The sequence below is a fragment of the Buceros rhinoceros genome, unplaced genomic scaffold, assembly GCF_000710305.1.
Source record: "Buceros rhinoceros silvestris isolate BGI_N320 unplaced genomic scaffold, ASM71030v1 scaffold340, whole genome shotgun sequence".
Lineage (NCBI taxonomy): Eukaryota > Metazoa > Chordata > Aves > Bucerotiformes > Bucerotidae > Buceros > Buceros rhinoceros.
Window position 1 is genome coordinate 33,991 of NW_010391170.1, and position 15,003 is coordinate 48,993.

Consider the following 15,003-nt stretch of genomic DNA (forward strand, 5'->3'; position numbering starts at 1 on the left):
TTTCATGTGGATTTAAAGCTTTTTGCAAGAACTTCCTGTGACTTTCTGGCAGGTACTAGAGATATAACTGTAATTATGAAATGGCCTTGCAGTTTGATGGGGAAAACATCTTGAGAAATAACACTCAGTTTTCCAGGCACAGACACAATAAATTGTAGGTGGGTTGTGCGCTCAATCTCTAAATGAGGGAAAGGGAAGCGTAGCAGCTATTTGTTCCTGTCATAGTGTTGAAGGAGGAGACAGTCTCTGAAATACACTGACTGATGTTTACCTGCTGCTTCTTGAGCTGTTTCCTGTGGCAGTCAGGTGCTGCTGATTTCAATTTGGAGCAGTGCTTTGGTCAGTTTGCCCCTTTTGATCCATCTAGCATGGGTATTGTTTAGGCTAGTACCCTTAAACATGCTAATTACTAGCTCTCACTGTTCCTTTATACCATCAAACATTTAAAAAAAAAAAAAACACACACATAAGGAACACTTCAAAATGCTTTACAAGCGAGGAGCAAGATAATAATTTCCGGTGGCAAGGATTTACCAGTGTGTACAAAGTGATTATTCGCTCTGTGTTTTTCCACAAGAAATCACAGCTGTATTTTGCTTTTATATAGCTCAACCTTTTCCTGTTTTCACCTCAGTATTTCCAAAGCTTTCTAATAAGAGGAGCTTTGTCACTTCCTTATGCAGCTGATAAGGATAACTGAACTGGAGGGCGGAGTTTGATCCTGGCTGTGCGAGCAAGTTGTGTGAATGGTGTCTCTGCTGCTGCAGTGGACACTGTGGTTTAACAGGAGACGACGTGTGCAGTACCTGTAAGCCGCGGTGCTGTGTGTTTGCGCTGTGAGAGCTGTCATTGCACTGGTGCAGAAAAGGCAGAGCGAAGGTGGGAGCGTTAGAGGAGGAAAACAACTGCCGCAGATTCTGCAGGGTATTACAAAGCCTGAAGGCTCTACCTAATGTCTGCCTGCAGATGCATGATGGAGCCCTGACTTGCCCATGCAGCATCACTGTATTCCTTTTTTAGGAAATGCTGCATTTTAGAATGGTTTAAATAAACTTCTGTTTATACCAGGAAAAGTCAGGACTTCTGAGGAGTCAGGGAATGACTTTCAACTAGCTATACGGCCATTTGGTTTTAACTCTTGTTGTAGTAAACTCTTCCATTTCCCACAGAATATTTATCATCATTATTCAAGCTGGTTCAATTTCATCTTGCCTGCTGAAGGTCATAAATTTCACAAAACTTACAGTACAGGGTGTCTTCTGGTTTCATGCTTGCCTGCCTTCTCCAGCCCCAAAACAACTCTCCCTTGGTTCTGTTTTTGGAGTAACACGACAAACAACTTTTTTTTTTTTTACTAGAAGTGTTTTGAATGTAATTGACACCAAATGCAGGCATATTGTAACAAAAGTATACAGGAAGGAATATGCTGTCACCCCCACAGAAAACTAGACATGTTCTTCAGAGTGCGTTTTGTTACGCTTAAAGGTTTTCTGATAATAATCTTTATGGCCCATGGGCTCTGAATTTGAATAAAATAAATTTGCTTACCAGGAAAGCTGTATTTGTGATCTCTAGGCACTCAGCACAGTAGGTTTACCCAGCATGGCAGTGGAAAGACTTAATTTGTGCTCTGAAAAAACCCTGCTGCCTTCAGAGCATGCTAGAGGTGAGAGGGAACCTGGTTTTGACTAAGTCCTCCCCAAAAAACAAGCGATAGTGTCATGTTAAGACGTACATCTTGATTTCTTTTGCTGTTGAGTTTTGCTTATCTTCTTCCTCTGTTTCTGTCTTCTCAATGCTGCTGCCTCTCCCTAGACGACAGCAGAACCACAAGCCAGCTGGATGAGTTTCAGGAGTGTTTATCCAAGTTCACACGCTACAATTCTGTCCGACCCCTGGCAACGCTGTCCTACGCTAGTGACCTCTACAATGGCTCCAGCATAGTGTCCAGGTAAGACATCCTGCAGCTCTGCCAGCGCATCTCCTGCCCACCTAGGCTGCCAGGGCTGAGTGGATAACCTGGGTTAAACAAGCTACTGTCTGTTTTATATATCACTTTTATATATCTGTTTTATGTGGCTTTATATCACTCCTCAAAAAGTCTTGCAAACATGACCATCGCTGATCTGCAAAGGCACTGGAGTACCACAGCAGTACTCTTTATTCCTGTTGGTGTCGATCAGGATCGCGTGCAGAACATTTGAGGTGCCAGTGAATATCTGCAGCAGTTGTGATAAAGCACGAAGCCTGTTACAGGCTCACTTGTCTTCGTGTTGGTGTAGTTGCATTGCAAGTGATGCAGTTCTAGCATCTTAATCATCCATCTTGCTTGGTGTTGGTAGTTTTGAAAATCTGCAGTGGTTTTAAATGCTGTTGTTAGACCCAGTTGTAATGGGTGATGTTAAAAAGCCGAGTTGTTTTTAACTGTGACTGCTTGAACTCTCGAGCATTGGAAGCTCTGTTTATGGTGCTCAACACTCCTGAGGGGGCTGTGGTACAGCCAACTTGACATCTCCATTCTTGCCAACAACAGCGAGGTGGTCATGTCCTGTGCACTGCTGCTGGAGCTCATCTGAGCCTCCCGTGGACTGGTTTGGACACTTAACTGGTGAAATGCTATTGACTGTCTTTCAAGAGAATTAGTTTCTTCTAGTTTAGCTCCATGAACCGGCTCCCCTAGGGATCAGGCTTAAGAGAGCACATGGGATAGGGAGAGGCTGGGATCTGCCAACAGTCCTGACCTTGAACTGGTTCCAGCAGCTGTGGAAGCACACCCTGGGGGATTTCATTAGTCGGTGGTAGCTTGTTTGTGATGGAAAAAGTGATGCAACATGTTCACTGGGAAATCTTTTCTGCGTGGCATATATGCAGGACCCATTAACTTCTCTCAGGCATGTTTCACAAATTAAATGTGTTTGTTCACAGCAACCTTTTGGGGGGGAGAAGTAGTAATATCTCTGCCTCATACACGGGGAGCAGGAGATCCAAAGCGGCCACACTTGAACATCTCTTGAAAGAGACGTTACAATGACATGATGAATTGAACTTGGGTTTTCTGAGTCTTGATCTAAGGCCTCATGGAGGGGCCATTTAGAAGTGACAGAACAGCTAGAATGTTTGTTGAAGGGCCTCAGGAAATTTGCCCTACGTGAGGAAATGGAAGCACGTGTAGCGTAGAATAAGTATTTTTTTACCACGGCATGGATTCCTTAACTACTGCAGACGTAGCCAGAATGTATAATGTCTGCCTTAGCCACAGAGGTCAGGATACAATAATCACTGATCTGACGTATGTTTAACCTGCTCTGATTGGGTTCACACTAGCTGCAATGAAATGCAGATGGGAATCTCACTGCAACATAGACAAACTTCCTCAGCTACCAACTTCAGCATGGATTGGATTCTGCTCCTTTGCCCTTTCTTCTCCTTGACATTCTGCACAAGCAGCGTTTTTGTGGTATTTGGTTAGAAAATGCTGGAAGGGCACTAAATCTCGCTCCTGTTTTGAAGGCATTATAATTCTTGGGTGAAATATATGTTTGAAAAGTGTGTAACTGTTGTTAAAGTGAAGATACTGTGGGGCCTCCCTCCAAGCCAGTGCTAGAGCGGGCAGTGAAATGCATTTAACCGAAAAAGAACTCAGCTTTCAACTCGGCGTTCTCCCCTGCTCATGCTTTTTATTTATTGAAGCATTTAAGAAATCTTTGGGGATTTAGTTTGTGGGCTGAGTGAGACTGTTCACATCCAAACATGTCCTTAAGTGCTTCAGTAAAGCAGAACTGTCGAGTGAGCTGCTGCTGTAACTCTTGGTAGCTTCTGGCTATCCAAACAGTTCCTTTAAAGTTTGAACTTGTTAATCAAGGGTTTACATGTGGTATGTGGCCAACACACTTCTGTCTCCACCATTGTTCTTCATCCAAATTAATAGACCCGAGTTCAGAGAAAGTCTGTGAAGCTAAATGAGGTGCGTGTCTTGGTGATGGCAACTTCAGATAATAAAAGAGCAGCTTTTAGGTTCCCACAGATGGGCTAAATTAATTATTGGGGCACTTTAAAAGCTTATTATTTTCCTTTTCTAAGTGCTGAGAAGAGTTTTATTGGTTTTGTTCACTGCACTGATTTCTAGAGGTGTTCCAGGCAATGCAATAGGAAACACTGATGAAATGACAAAAAGTCTTAAAAGAAAGTCTTGCTGCTTAGCTGTTACATTTAAACACAAAGCAAATATAAGGTTAATAAGTAAGGAATCCCCCAATTTTTTTTTAGAATGTATTTTAAAGGGATATTAAGTATACTTAAGAATAAAAGTAGTATTGACTAGAAGTTAAACTTCCTTGGACTTAATTTGGTTTGTTTTTTAAACAATAAACTGCATGATGTACAGAATCAAGAGTATTTGGTTTGCATTGCTGTAACCGTACATGAAGTTCACACACTGGACTCAAAAGATCTGCTGTATTAAAGAAAGATTTTTTAAGATGTATTGGCTTTGTTTGCAAAGGAAATATGTTCCTTACCTCCAGAACCTTGATGTTTATTTAGAAGGGACATAAAACTAGGCTTGTGGCAGAAGAATGAAAAGTATAATTAAAGACTATATATAAACAGGCTGAAAAACCCCTAAAACCGAGCAGCATCAGCACTCCCCTGAGCACCTTGCCACAGGCATATTGTCTGGACTTCTTGAGGACTAAATAAAATACCATAAACACAACTGTGTATGTCATGTTACCATAAAAATTCTGATGAAATAGTTAGAAAAGCCATAGTTGCCTTTTGGGATGGAGAGACAAGTCAGAGCTCTGCTCTCTGCTTCCAGGTCTGCCCAGCCCAGCTGAGGGACCTGTGGAGAGCCTGGCCGGCCCAGTGGCTCGGTGGCAACCGGGCAGTGTCCGTGCGGTGGCAGCTGGTCACGCTGGTTGTGCCGTGGGCCCTATGCAGGGCTGGGACCAAAGCTGTGCCTTTTCCATCACGGGCTTACGGTCTCTGTTGGAGAGGTACGTGCAGTGTGATCGGAAGCCTAGCGAGGGAGAGCCTCCTTACCTTGCTTAGAAACACACACTCATAAGCAAAATTTACAACCCTCGGTCCTTTTTTTTTTCTCCTTATTTGCTTCTATAAAAAAAGATTAACAGAGAAGGGCTGTTCAGTGACGGCACGTTGCAGCTGCAGGTCACTCGGTTGTGCTTTAGCACCGGGTGGGCTCTCAGCAAAGTGAACGTATGCGTCCCTCAATATGCTGAATGGTGTTTTTATACACTCAGTTCTCTTAGGCACAAAGTATTTACATGGTTTTCACAAGTGTATTAAGTTTTGTTAGAATTGGGCCAAGGAATAAATTTTCCATTTATTATGCCCCCAGACAGAGCAGTCGTCAGAGCTTAACTTCCCTCTCCGCTTGCTGTGGCAGTAAATAGTAAAGGGTTTTTTTTTTTTAAGGATGAGTCTGTAAACTGCAGCGTTAGCATTACGATGATTTATGTAGAAAATTGCTTTAGCACTGTCAGAGGCCTTCAGAGAATAATGCAGCAGTCTTCCATTTCTAAAAAAAAAAAAAAACCCAGAAAAATCCAGGAAAGAGGCTACAGCAAGATGTCTGACTGGGAGCTGGTTATCAGAAGGCTGCTTCTCCCTGCCCGCTGGTTCCCCGGTGTGGTGGAAACATGAGCAGGCTCTCCCAGAGGCCCTGAAGTTTGGGGGCAAATGCTGTGAGGTTTTTGTCATCTGCTCAGACCTCAGATTCTTCTGGGTTTCACTGAAAGGTCTTAATGACATCCGGAGGGGTTTGAATAGCCAGGACTGACTATGTTGATCTAAAGGTGCAGTGATTTACAGGGAGGGAAAGAAACAACTTGGGTTTTGGCTACCAAAACCTCACTCATCTGTTGAATCTTGAGACTGTCCAAAAACTGGATCTTACCTTTGGGATCCATTATTCTCTCTTTTTTTTTTGTATTGCTTGGTTATTATTCCATTGCCTTTACGTAATGAACAAGATATGAAGAGGCTTCTCTGAGCATTCAAACAGTACAGTTAAGTCAGCTTCAGGATTGTATTTTTGTTTGTGTTGACCCTTTCAGTAAATTAATCTGAAATCCTTTCTATGAAGGTGAGCTTAAAAGAAAAATCATCCCTTAGGAGCGTATTTTATATCTATTCATTGAACAATCCTATTTTTTTGTTCACTTTTTACTTTGGACTACAATTACTTGTGCATATAAATTCTCAGATGCAGACATTAACGAGGTACCTTTTAGTTCTGCGTCAATCAAAATAAGCCCCTTTTTTTCTGTGGCTTTTTTTTTTTCATGCCCTGGACTGGCTAGGATTAGACGAGCCATTTTATTAAGTTTGTGACCAGCAATGCGTCTATCTTGGTGGTAGAGATAAACGGAAGAGATATAAGTGGCAGAATCCTTCACAGGATTCTGTTTGAGTACAGTGGATGCTGCTCCTTGAAGATGAGAAATGAAGAGCGCTGAATTTTTCTTGCAGTCTGTTAAATTGATCATTTTTAAATGGACTCTCATTTACAAGTGGCAGCTCAAAACTGCGGATGGATCTGTCTTATTTGGACTGTTCCCGCAACTGGGATGAAGAGAGAAATGCTTGCACAAAGACTCAAACTGCAGAGTGGCCAAGGAAACCTGAATTATAATCCCCCGAACCTATCCGAAGTTTGTGCTGCTCACGTGGTTCTCTTACTGTACTTCAGCTGAGGTTTTGCCCTGTAGACCAGAGATTGTCTGGGGCTGAAATAAGATTTTGTTTAATTAGAGCTTAGTCAAGTACAGAGTTTGCTCCTAGTTTTTCAGTTGTGCAGATCTGATGCATTTCCTGGTACCTAACTGTGGTTTGGATCCCTTGAGCAGAAGCTAGATGTGACTCAAACCCAGCAGAAGGGTTATGCAGGTGTCAGTTCAGTTGGCTGGATTGAGAGTTTAGAGACGTTCTCAGCTCTGTCACGTAGCCCTCTGTGTCCTCAGGACAGGCTGCTAGTACCGAAAGGAACTCTGAAACCAGAAGAGGGCATGTCTGCTCGTATCTGCAGTCTTGACCTGAAAAGTAAACTTTCTGGTGACTGTGGTGACACTGCGGAGAGAGTAATCTGTTGTTCTGTCACTATAAGATTTCACTTTTAGGGTTAGAACTTAAATAACTTGAAACTGGGAAGTTAATGAATGGAAGCTGCATGGCTACCAGTGGGACCTCTCTTTTTTTTTTTTCTCTTTTCCCTACTGATTTCAGACTACTCGGTAGTAGGGGATCTTTTTCCCATTAAATTCTTAGTACTTCAAACCTGTCTCTATCTGCAGATAATTAGATGAGGGTTTTTTTAGTTTAAATTATACTTTGTGAATTTTTATAAAAGGGCTGTTAAAAGGTATTGAACAATCCTGATGAATTTGGGAATTGGCTTTTAAACCAAATGCATTAAAATTCTTCTTGCTCTTCATGTTTTTTCTTATATCTTGAAGAAACTTTGTGCAGTTTATGTAAGCAGTTTCCATATCTTGGCAAACATTGTGTCACTAGCCGCAGCGTGGGGCAGTGCAGCGTGCAAGCAGGCTTCCCAAAGAGCTCCATCCTCAGAGGAATTCAAGAACGGGCTAGAGAAAGCCCCGAGTAACCTGACCAATGAACTGCCTCTGCTCTGAGCAGGATATTGGACTGGACACCTCCAGGTCTTGGGGACAGTACTCTTTTGATAAAGGTAACATGATCAGCTCTTTAGACCCTTGAAGTTCCGTCTCTTATTTTCTGCTGAGCGCCTCTGGCTTTAGGTTTTAAGGAGAAGCAATGTCCTTACTTGGCTTTGCCACATTTAGTGCTAAGTGAAATTCACTTCCTACGAACTTTGGGATCCCCTGCTTACAAACAGAGGTTAAATTAAACAAGATTGTATTTAATCAAATAAGACTGAGCTTTTCTGAAAAGAAGCTTCAGAAAAGTGCAGGAACTTAAAATGCCGTAGTGTTAGGAATGTCCCCTGACAGATGAATGTTTGGGACGGGAGGATGTTACCATGTGGATGTTGCATTGCATCACAGCATCCACCCTTTCGGGACTGCTTGGGACAAAAATCCGTTCTGTGAGGCTGCAGGTAGCTGCCCTTTGTTCCTCCGCACGTTCAGGTGATGATGGCTGTGTGGTCAGGCAGGTGGTAGTGCCCTGTCTTGGCCTCAGAAACCGCAAGCCATGAAAGCTGCGGTTTCACAGCATCTTCTATGCAGAATTCCAAGGCAGAGACAGATTCCCCTTAATTCTCCCCCAGTTTTATAGCTTTCTTTCAACGCTGAGTGTTGGTACCATGAATTTTTGTGTCTGCTTGAAGAAACAAGCCTATTATTAATAGAACATGAATTTCCATACTTTATTGGAGCGTTCCTTTAATTCTCTAGCCATGTTTGTTGGAAATGCTGGAATTTGTGAGGAGGTCGTTATCTGAAAAGCATTAGCATGCCTTTGAATTTCTTTTGTTCTCTTTTATTCATTCCTTTCTTGCTATAGAGGAGTTAGTCTGTTAAATGGTAGGTAGTTGAAAAAAACCAACTATATTGAGGTGGTGTGCTAAGGTGTGGAAAGATGGTGTGGGCTTAAACAGTTCTGAGAAAAACCCATACAAGCAGCTAACTCTGGAGAAGAGGCTTGAGCTAATTATTATTAATATTGTCCATATTAATAAATACAGACTCAAAGAAAGATGTTTGGGATTTATATGCTGCACAAATGATGAAGTGATACTTATATAATCATGTAAGAACATGCGTGTCCTCACTACAAGAGGAACTTGTAGTGCTGGAGTGTGTCCAGAGAAGGGCAATGGAGCTGGTGAAGGATCTGGAGCACATGTGTGATGAGAAGTGGCTGAGGGAACTGGGGTTGTTTAGCCTCAAAAATAAGTCATCACTCTTGACAACTTCCTGAAAGGAGGTTGTAGCAAAATGGGGATTGGTCTCTTCTCCCAAGGAACGAGTGACAGAACAAGAGGAGACGACCTCAAGGGGAAGTTTAGTTTAGTCCTGAGGACAATTTCTTTACTGAGAGGGTTGTCAAGCCCTGGCCTAGGCTGCCCAGGCAGGTGGTGGAGTCCCCATCCCTGGAAGTCTTTAAAAGACATGTAGATGTGCTGCTGAGGGACATGGTTTAGGGACCCTGACAGTGCAGGGGGAACAGTTGGACTCAGTGATCTTAAACATCTCTTCCAACCAAAATGCTCCTGTGATTCTGCATTTGTGCAAGTGAAGGAGTAAGTCAGATCGAGTGTCTCTATACGAGACTGTGTGAGATTGAGAGTATTCATAAGTACTTTTGTTTTTTTCTGAAGAATAGTTTAAGGATAGTGCACAAAATACTGATCAAAAAAAGATTCAAAATGGCATCAAAACAATTTCCTGAAACAGATTTGGGAATTGGATGAAAAATGCTTCAAATGGTGTTTTAACCTTGTTCCATCATCACCAGGCAAGAGGACCATCAGAGTTAATTGGCCTGGCCTGTTCTTCAGCTCCTTGAGACAGCTCCTCTGCAGTGTACAGACTTGACACGTACGAAGGCTGGTGCCCTGACTCATGACGCCTGTTGGATTGAGCTGCAATGTCTAAAGAGTTTGTTGTCTCCAGCTGTCCCTGCTGATGCTCTGCTGCAGGGTCTGCCAGAGGAGCTGACAGCAGTGTTGGGAGAATTTGGAGGCTTGAGTTAATAATACAGCAAGATGCTCACTGGAGCGCTGGGCTGGGCGGTGATTTGTTCTGGGAAATGAGACCCCTGGCAACATGGTCAGCTGGAGATAGAAAAGTGTCGAGCTGATGCAGCTGAGACATGGAGGAATCATGAACTGGAGCCTATGGGCCAGCTGGGTTGTTTGCAGTCCCAGTATTGATGGAGGTCATGTTTAGAATGGCCTTGTATTTAGAAGGTATTTCAGGATCCATCACAAGTGATTGAGCTCCTTCCTACTTAATGACATAATCCTGACAAGACAGTACTGCTGTGTGGAGAACCCTGTCGTGGAGCAAGCAGGATTTCCTCCCTCAAACCTGCTCCTCATACAGCTTGGGCAGAGGCTGCCGCCTCCCTTTATGGTGTTTCCCAAGCTTGAATGGGGAAAGGCGCCAGCTCAGTGTGTCTGGAGACTTAAAACCTCTTCCACCTTAGTATTTTGTAACACTGCCGTTGTGCTCCTGCTACTGTCAGAGCTGTTCGTAACCTCCTCTCTGTGTCAGCCTAGGTGGGAGAAATGGCAGATCCTGATTTTCAAATACAGGTTACCTGAAATATTACAGCAGGCAGACTGATAATTTGGCTTGAATTTTAATTCGTGTCGTAAGAAACATTCTGCATTTAACAGTTGGCATTTTCAGTTAACTCAGCTCATTTAAAACGGTGTTTGTGGAAAAACTGAATCTAATCCTCATTAACTTGCACGGTAGTTGTTTGCGATGGCTTTGGCTCATTGTGCTTCTGTGTATCTGGCATATAAACCCTCGGCCTGTCGTCATCTTCTCTTCAGCATGCAGAAGAGCATTGCCTAGCACTAAAGTGGCTTTTCATCAATACGCTTTATGTTCGGTTCCTTGCAAAATTCAGTTAGTTCCCTATAGGTTTTCTCATCATTAGTGCTAATTAAACCAGGTTCCCCTGAATAAGCATATGAAAAAAACCTTATGCAGTCGAGCAGCATGTCTCTAGCTATAGTCTTACAGGCAAGGCTAAAAGTCTGCTGTGGCTTCCTGGGAGATTGTGGGATGTTTTTGGAGGAGATTAGGTTCAGGGTCACTTCCCCATTGTCATCCTTGCTCCCTCCCAAAACTCCATACCCCACTCCCCCCACCGCCACCCCTGCCAAAGTAGAGGGGATCCTCGTTCTGGAAGTGGAGCTATTGCAGGAAGCGTAGTTAATCTCTTGTAGTGCAGTATATTCTCTCATTGAGTCTGAAAAAGCAATGTCTAGTGGTGATGATGCATGAGCTCTATTGGTTTTGGTTTTAGAGCTGTCAGATGGAACTAAGCCCACCAAAGCCCCTTGATTCAGATTTAATATTCTCCTTTAAACAAGCTCTTCATGGAATGTGAGTATTGCTAAGTGGTGTCTGTTAGAACTGGCGGCATTTCATTACACATAAAAGGATTTTTGTAAGCATGAAGTAGGCCTGGAACTAGGTCTAATGATGTTCCTTTTTCAACATGGTACCTTTTTATGCCTTCCTTCAAACGGAGCAAAATATAACTGCAGGCTACTGCGGCTGCGAGAAAGAAGCTGAAAGCGTGACTGCAGCATGACTGGTGCAGTAATGTCTTCCCAAGGGAGCCTGGGGCTGAGGACTGTCCTTCTGTGCAGTGCAGCCTTCGGTGAGCTGTTACAGCACCCTTCCCTGGCTGTTTCCCAGCCTGGGGCAAACTAAAGATAATCAACACACAGAGGTGATTTTCTAGTGTTGTCTTTTTATGCTTCAAATAGAGGTTTGCTAAGGGGGTGGTTTTTTCCCATCAGATGTTTGAAGCAGGGGAGAGGGCCCAAGAATCGTTCAACAGCAGCTGGCACTGCTGGAGCTGGAATATCCCAAACAGCTCCCAAGGAATGGGATCAAACAGAAATAACTTGAGGTTCTCTGTCCCATGGTTTTCATTAGATTTGAATCTGAGCTATTGAGAGGCCACTATTATTGTAGCCAAGACAACTTTACCTTGATGAAAAGACAAATTGTGCCGTTTTCTGGTGGTCTGGAGGGTCACAGGTAACCCAAATTAACGTGATTCCTAGACATGAAGGTGTTCATTCCCTGATAGAATGTATTTAGGGGACTCTCATTTATACATTTAATTTGTCCATGTAGCAGTCAAGAGAATGGAAGGGTTTTTTCTTGAAGTGCTCCTTCCTGAGTAGAGATTGCAATAACCTGTCTGGGATCATGCTATTTTTGCTCTGGAGTAAGAAGCAACTAATGCAGCTGTAGCTTTATTAAAAGACAAAACCGCAACATACATATATTATATGGACATTGGAAATAGGCAACCAGGTTAGAAGATGGTGGGACTTGGGACTGTTAGAAGTGCCACAATATCCCTGTAAGGCCAGGGAGTGGAAGCACAAAGTGAGAAAGAATTTCAGAAAATGTGAATGAAGAGCAAAATTCCCGTTGTCTCTCCTTTCTCCCACCAGTGAAGTCCCCCAAATCTGAAAGCAATACATCCAATTACATTGCAATTAAATACGGGGCCACAGCAAGAGAGGAGCTGGGGTTAGAGCTGAAGAAAAAGCAACAGCACTGCGTTAGGCAGAAGTAGAATTGAAAAGGATTGGTATATGCAGAGAGGAGAATATATAGTCCTGTGAGAGGGACTGGGTCATCTTCTGTGTGGAAACGGCAACTTGTGCGGTCACAGATTTTGTTACCAAGTCACAGCTGAGACATCTGTGGTTACAACAGCAGTTGCAGAGCGTGTGTCTGGGAAGGGGAGAGGAGCAGTTGGCTGCAGACCTTTAATTGTAACGAGTGGTGCAGCTAAAGGCAAACACAGTTAGACCAGTAGTTCATGGATTACCGACGTCATAGTTCACTCTGCCACAATCACGTCTTGCAGGAGTAAGTACTTGGGCTCTCTGTGTGTGGCTTTTAAAGTGTGACTAGAAAGGGAAATCCTCATCTGTCCCGAATCAATCTTCTGGTGAGTGCCTTCTCATTCTAGTGTGGAGTGACTTGTTGAATGCTGGTCTTGCAGTTGCCTTGTTCATAGCCTTTATGGAAAGGCAGCTGCTCCATGCCTTTAATCAGTTTAGTTGTCCATCTGTAAGCATCCTCTTGGGATGTGGAGAACAACTGCACGCACCATCAGGATAAAAATGTAGCAAGAATGGCAGAGCTGGTAAATAAATACTCGTGCTCTCCTGTTTCCTCACTGATCTGCCCTCAACACCAAGCCAAGCTTCCAGACGTGTTTCAGAAGCAATTTATTTTGTAATTCCATTTGTTAGCTGTGAGCGCTCTCCAAGGTCATAGGTTTTAGCTTTAAATAAAGAAATTGATCTATAATCTCACAGATTGAGGGTAAAGATAAGCAGCAGAGCAACCAGAACCCTTGAGAATGCGTTTACTTTCTGGCAGCTCTTAATGATATTTCCATAGAACACTGATCATTAACTTCTTATGAAAAAAACTGTGATTTGGGAACAGGAGACTTCTCTCTCCCATTTTCCCTAGAACAGAACAATCAGTTCCTTTCAATTTTACTTTTATAAGTAATTTCTGTTGCACATTTGTAAATCTTTTTCAAATATCCAGTTTTTATGTCCCCGGAAGATTCCTTATAAAAACTTAGCTAGTCTTTGTTTGTCAGAAACGTGGCGTTTAAAAGCAGGCTTAAAAAAAAAAAAAGAGGGGGCTAATTGTTTCTAATGTGCCTGTCTTTGAGGAGCACTGCTAGTCCAACAGGGAACTTCGCTGGACAATGAGATGATGTAAAATACAGCTGACCTCCAGTGCTTCCTTAAAAAAACCGAACGTGTTGTCTGAACTGGTCTCCCATCTCTCAAGGAGGCTGCTTCACGCTAGGACTGAGGTAGATTTGGAGCAGATGGAGACAGTTGGTGCTCCATCTGCCCTCTGAGATGGTCAGAATAGTCATTGTCAGTCCCGCGTTTGTTCTCCTTAAAACACCGTTACCAGAAGACATTGCTCTGATTTTAGCAGGACGTTAGTAGCCATTGCGTGCACATTGTACGTGTTGCCTTGGCTAGCTGGTGGCTCTGCCTGTCACCACAGGTGAAGTGGCTGCTGTGTCTAGCTGGTTTATCCCTTGACTCGATGGCCTTTTGGACAGAAAGGATAAAGTATTTCCTCTTACTCTGTGCCATGTTAACACTGTGCTAATGGCTAATTCACTGTGTTCAAATGCGTCCCCTGCAAACCAGAATGTTGTTCTTCCTCACAGCCAGTCCCGTTGTGTCTTCTGACAAACCAAAACCAAGTACTCTTGTGAATTTTCATAAAGATAAGCTTGGGTATAAGCAATGACACAAAGACTTTGAGCAGTAAGTGACAGGAATACTGTCGAGCTAGGAAAATGTGAATAATAAGCCTTACTTAATGCTGAACATATTTAGAAGACTTGTAGGAAAAAGCATGAACATAACTGTTGCTATGCAAGTGAGCTGCTTGTCCTAATCCTGATTAGTCCATGGAGAAGCAGAGCTTTACAAATATTAGCAATATGATAAATAATCCATTTGATTACCTACTGAAATTGTTCATATTTTTCCCTTGTAAATCACTTACCAAAAGCCGACTTGCAGAAAGCGAGAACACTTGTGGTACCAGATTGCACAGAGGTGATGGAGGCCAAGACTCGAGCATGCGTTGGGCTTGCTGGTTTGGGTTTCCCTGCCTCTCTTGCAGCCCACGAATGTCTCTACAGGTGGTGTTTAGTCCTGCATCTGTTTTCTTCCTGCAGCGTCTTTGATGCTGTTTGAAGGTCACGGCTCTGACAATCAATTTCATTGGTTGATGCTTTTTATTAATTTTTTTAAATGATGTGTTAACTTTTATAGGCGTATTGAAATATTCATTTATTATGTCTGCAGCATGTATTTAGAAAACAAAAAAAATGAATTGATGCTAGAGCAGCAAACCCAGCCCAAGTGAGAGAGGTTCTATTCTGCTCTAATAACTTGGCTTTTTACCAGCTGTTGTAATATGTTATGGTTTTTTTCTTCAGCGGAAGGCTGAGGCTATAAATTGAATCCAAGCAGATGAATCGCTGCCATCAGTTTAGTTGCGCTTTACCTGAATCCACAGGGCAGTGAGCAGGAGCTGAGACAGTGGTTCAATTAAGATCGTGGCACAAGTAAATTCACTGTATTGCTAGAGAAGCTTTCGATTGTAGAATTCTTCCACAGAATAAGATGAGCTGAACAAGACAGGCCTCAATGGGGCTTTTGTCCTGTTTGTATGAAAAGTGATCAGAGGAGGGTAGATCTTGGGCGGGGGGAGGGGAGGGGGGGGG

General features: G+C 43.0%; 1 protein-coding gene across 1 annotated transcript in view; it reads left to right on the plus strand.

Annotated features, from left to right (window-relative positions):
- RFWD2 (ring finger and WD repeat domain 2, E3 ubiquitin protein ligase) overlaps positions 1 to 15,003 on the plus strand; it is a gene marked incomplete at its 3' end in the record, with an annotated part of 90,516 nt that overhangs the window by 29,334 nt on the left and 46,179 nt on the right. Inside the window, exon 11 of the mRNA XM_010140357.1 lies at positions 1,816 to 1,951. Within this exon, the coding sequence (XP_010138659.1) occupies positions 1,816 to 1,951 (136 nt within the window). The remainder of the gene's footprint in view (positions 1 to 1,815; positions 1,952 to 15,003) is intronic.